Raw genomic sequence first — 3,437 nt, 5'->3', positions numbered from 1 at the left:
CAGTCTGGGCAGATCACTGCTGCCCGAGGAGTGGATGCTTCTACTGCCAGTGCTTCCCAGCACACAGCAGTGCAGGAGCCCAGGAGGGGCCCCAGGATGTCAGCCTTTTGTTACCTTTTTACAGTTAAACCAGATGTTTGTTGTGCCGCCTATAAAGCCGCCCTGGAATTCGTGTCAGGCCAGTGAGGTCAGCAGAGCTGGCATTACCTGTGAGAGAGAGGCTTTCTCCCAGGATCCGTGGGCGGATTGCAAGCCCCGACAAACTGGATCCTCTCCAGCTTCACCCAGGTTTGATCTGAGGTTCGGTAGAAGCCTCCATGTTCCACCATCTGAGGGAAGCAGGAGGGGACACGTTAGGAGCATGCGTGCGAACCCGGGGAGCAGGGCCCGCGGGCGTAAACAAACCTGTCTGATGAAGGAAATGACCCTCTGCGTCCCGTACTTGTCCATGTCTGGCAAGTTGATCTCATCACAGAACAGCACCAGCCACTTGCCCAGCTGGACGGGAGCCAGGACGACGCCGTTGGGAGTGCGCCGGTACTCGCAGTAGTGGTCGAAGGTCTTCAGCAGCAGCTCTGGAGTAGTGGCGCTCGAGAAGTTCAGACCCACAACCTGCAGACAGGACGACACCATCAGTATCAGAGGGCCGACCCAACCACGACAGCCTCCTGCCCACCTCCCGCCGCGTTACCTCCATGTCGGGCAGGGCCCGCAGGGCACTGAAGAGCGTCATGGTTTTGCCGGACCCGGGGGGGCCACACAAGACCAGTGGCTTGTGCTCGGCCAGCCAGGTGTACAGGAGGGCTTCGTGGCGGACCGTGTCCAGGGTCGGCACGACGACGTCTGGGGCCGCCACCTTGTGGGTCTCCACTTCAATCTGAGGCACCTTGGCCTGCCACGGCGACCACTCTCCACTGATGGACACCTACACAGAGAGACGGGGGAACAGTCACCCCGGGGCCCCTGTGCCTCCTCACAAGACACGCTCAGTTTCACACAAATCAGAACTTTCAAGCTAGTCTGTGCTCCTTGCACAGCATGAATCGAAGAGGAGAAGCTGCTTCTAGAAGTGGAGAGGGGAGTCCGAGACCACAGCGAGGCTGCACCAAAGGGGGAGGCTGCGCCTCGGCCCACTGACCTCGTAATCAATGATGGGGATGTTGGGTGCAGCGGGCAGGGGCACGGTCGTGATCCTTCTGATGTACTCGCCCAGCTCTGCCCTCATTTTCAGCCGACTGTCCCCAGACAAGGACCAGAGAATGGCATAAACCAGATACCGCTGTGGAAAGAGAAGCAACTCGTTTTCCATCAAGTTCCCACAACAACAAAGCAGACGTCCATGCAACATTAACCCTGAGAGTGGCTCCTGGACGCTCAGCACACACAGGGCACGCCGCTCCCCTGACCTGGATGTAGCGCTCCAGCTGCTCGATCTGCATGGGGAAGTCGGGGTGGTTGGCGTTGTACTGGGCCACGTTGCGGCAGGCCTGGTGCAGCATGGAGAAGAGGGAACCCAGGCAGCGCAGGCGGGTCAGGTCCATGATGTGCTCCAGCTTGAAGGCGTGCTCCAGGGCCTTGGTGACCAGGCCGTTGGACGTGAAGTACGGCTGCATGATGGTTGCCGCGTCCCTTTGGATCTGCGAGAGGAAGGAAATGCCGCGTAACTCATTTCAAGAGCCTGGGCACTTTCAGCGCTTCTAATCTAGGCCCGGGAGGGTCATTGATCTCGGGAGAGTATATTTTGGATTAAAAAATGAAGGATGAGCTCAAATGACCAATCCTCATCCCTTCATCCTGACGGTTCTCAAAAATCATGTTTCCTGGGAACACTGGTTCCCTCCAGCGACGTGAAATGGCAGACGTCCCTTAGTCTGCGCGGTAAGGAAGCAGACAGAGGGCTCTTCACGCTCTCCCACGTGCCTTAGCTTTGGCAGCTGCAGTGGCTGGGCTTCCTCAGGGGCAGGTGTAACACAAACCTCAAGAGAGTGCCTGCCTGGCTTCTGCAGTGTGTGTGCGCGCGCATGTATGTGTGTGGGACGGGGGGAGAGGGGGAGAGACACAACCCTCGGACCCGAGCTCGCGGTGCCTACCTGCAGCATCGGGGACGCAGCCTCCTCCCCCTCGTCCTCCTTGCCCTTGCGCCGGCGCTGGGCCTCGTCCTCCCCTTCGTCCAGGGGGATGCTGCGCAGCCGGGCCAGGAAGTTGTTGAAGATCATGTCTGTGCTGAGCACGTCCTCACTGAACCAGACCATGCCGCAGCGCGACACCGTGGCCAGGGTGGCGTACTTCAGGTCCTGCACTTCAAACATGATTCGCACCTGGAGGGAAAACACCAAGCAGGTTGAACGATGCAGGTTTGGTAGAAACCTGGATGTTCAAGTTCTCTTTCCTATGTATGTCCTGAAAGAGTGATTTCTATCCAATTTTTCTGCACTTAGTTAAAAAGAAAAAGTATCAATGGGCCCTTGGAGAAGCCACGGCTCTGGGAAGGGGACGCCAGCAGTGAGCACCCCTGCTCATCGTGGCCCATGCTCCCGGCTGGAACCAGTGCCCGGGGCAGGCGCACAGCGTCTCCATGTTACAGACGGGCTGGGGCTTTCCCAGGTCCCACAGCCACCAGATGGTGAGGCGGAGATTCAAACCAGATGCCCAGATTCCGGAGCCTCACCTCGGTGCTCACCTGCCTCCGGGAGAGCAAGCCCTCTCCGACAACAGAGACTCTACTGGACAATGCGCTCTGAGAAAACACCCGACTAGTCAAATCCAGACACGCGTCTGACTGGGCACAGCTGCTGCGGCCAAGCACCTCGGTCATGCTCCGCTCCTCCTTTCTCACACCTGCCTCTGGTGGTCCATCGGCCACTCCCTACGCCTTCGCTTCCGACCCACCCCCACGGCTCTGCCTGGTGCCAGGCAGCCTCCAAAGGTCCCCTTGCTCCCAGCCTGTCCTCCAACCAGCAGCCAGAGGGGTCTTTGGCAACAACAGTGACACTGTCCAGACTCTTCCATGCTTCCAGCTCACCCGGCGGGCAGGCTCAGTCCTCACAAGGACCCAGAGGCCCATGTCCTCTGTGATCTCACTGCCTTCTCCCCTCGTTCTTCCACGCCAGCTGCTGCCCCTTGCTTCCCTCGCACACACCAGCACCTGCCACTTCTCCTGCCACCTGTCCCTTCACCCAGAACGCCCAGAAGGCTCCTCTCACCCCTCAATCCTTACTAAGACCCACCTTCCCAGTGACGCCTTGGCCGCCCCAGCCAACAGGGCAGCCTCCACCTGCCACCAACACCGCCCGCCCTCTCCCAGTGTCCTTTCTGCTCACACCATCGCCTCTTCTCCTGCCCATCTGTCTTCCCAGCGACTGTGAGCCCCAGGACTACAAGGGTTCTGTCCATGCTCTTTATTCCTGCACACTCAGCATCTAGAACGGGCCGCACAC

General features: G+C 59.2%; 1 protein-coding gene across 1 annotated transcript; it reads right to left on the bottom strand.

Moving 5' to 3' along the window:
* Positions 1-174: 174 nt before the first annotated feature.
* LOC102249356 (cytoplasmic dynein 1 heavy chain 1) lies at positions 175-2,346 on the bottom strand. The gene is made up of 6 exons (XM_005853062.2): positions 2,091-2,346; positions 1,407-1,637; positions 1,139-1,279; positions 692-925; positions 406-612; positions 175-329 (listed from the first exon to the last, which is right to left on the bottom strand). Exons 1-6 carry the CDS (start codon positions 2,307-2,309, stop codon positions 204-206), a joined length of 1,158 nt encoding a protein of 385 aa, XP_005853124.1. The 5' UTR covers positions 2,310-2,346; the 3' UTR covers positions 175-203.
* Between the last annotated feature and the right edge of the window lie 1,091 nt (positions 2,347-3,437).

This window comes from Myotis brandtii, unplaced genomic scaffold (assembly GCF_000412655.1).
Source record: "Myotis brandtii unplaced genomic scaffold, ASM41265v1 C42914498, whole genome shotgun sequence".
In the NCBI taxonomy this organism is placed as follows: Eukaryota; Metazoa; Chordata; class Mammalia; order Chiroptera; family Vespertilionidae; genus Myotis; species Myotis brandtii.
This window is presented reverse-complemented; position numbering and strand designations above follow the sequence as displayed.

What these genes read in the sequence shown, in the direction of transcription:
- LOC102249356 (XM_005853062.2), bottom strand. Translation starts at nt 2,309, where the DNA reads ATGTTTGAAGTGCAGGACCTGAAGTACGCCACCCTGGCCACGGTGTCG. An exon ending in CTGCGTCCCCGATGCTGCAG is followed by an intron (nt 1,638 to 2,090) that starts GTAGGCACCGCG and finishes TTCCTCTCGCAG; the next exon opens with ATCCAAAGGGACGCGGCAAC. An exon ending in GGGCCCTGCCCGACATGGAG is followed by an intron (nt 613 to 691) that starts GTAACGCGGCGG and finishes TCCTGTCTGCAG; the next exon opens with GTTGTGGGTCTGAACTTCTC.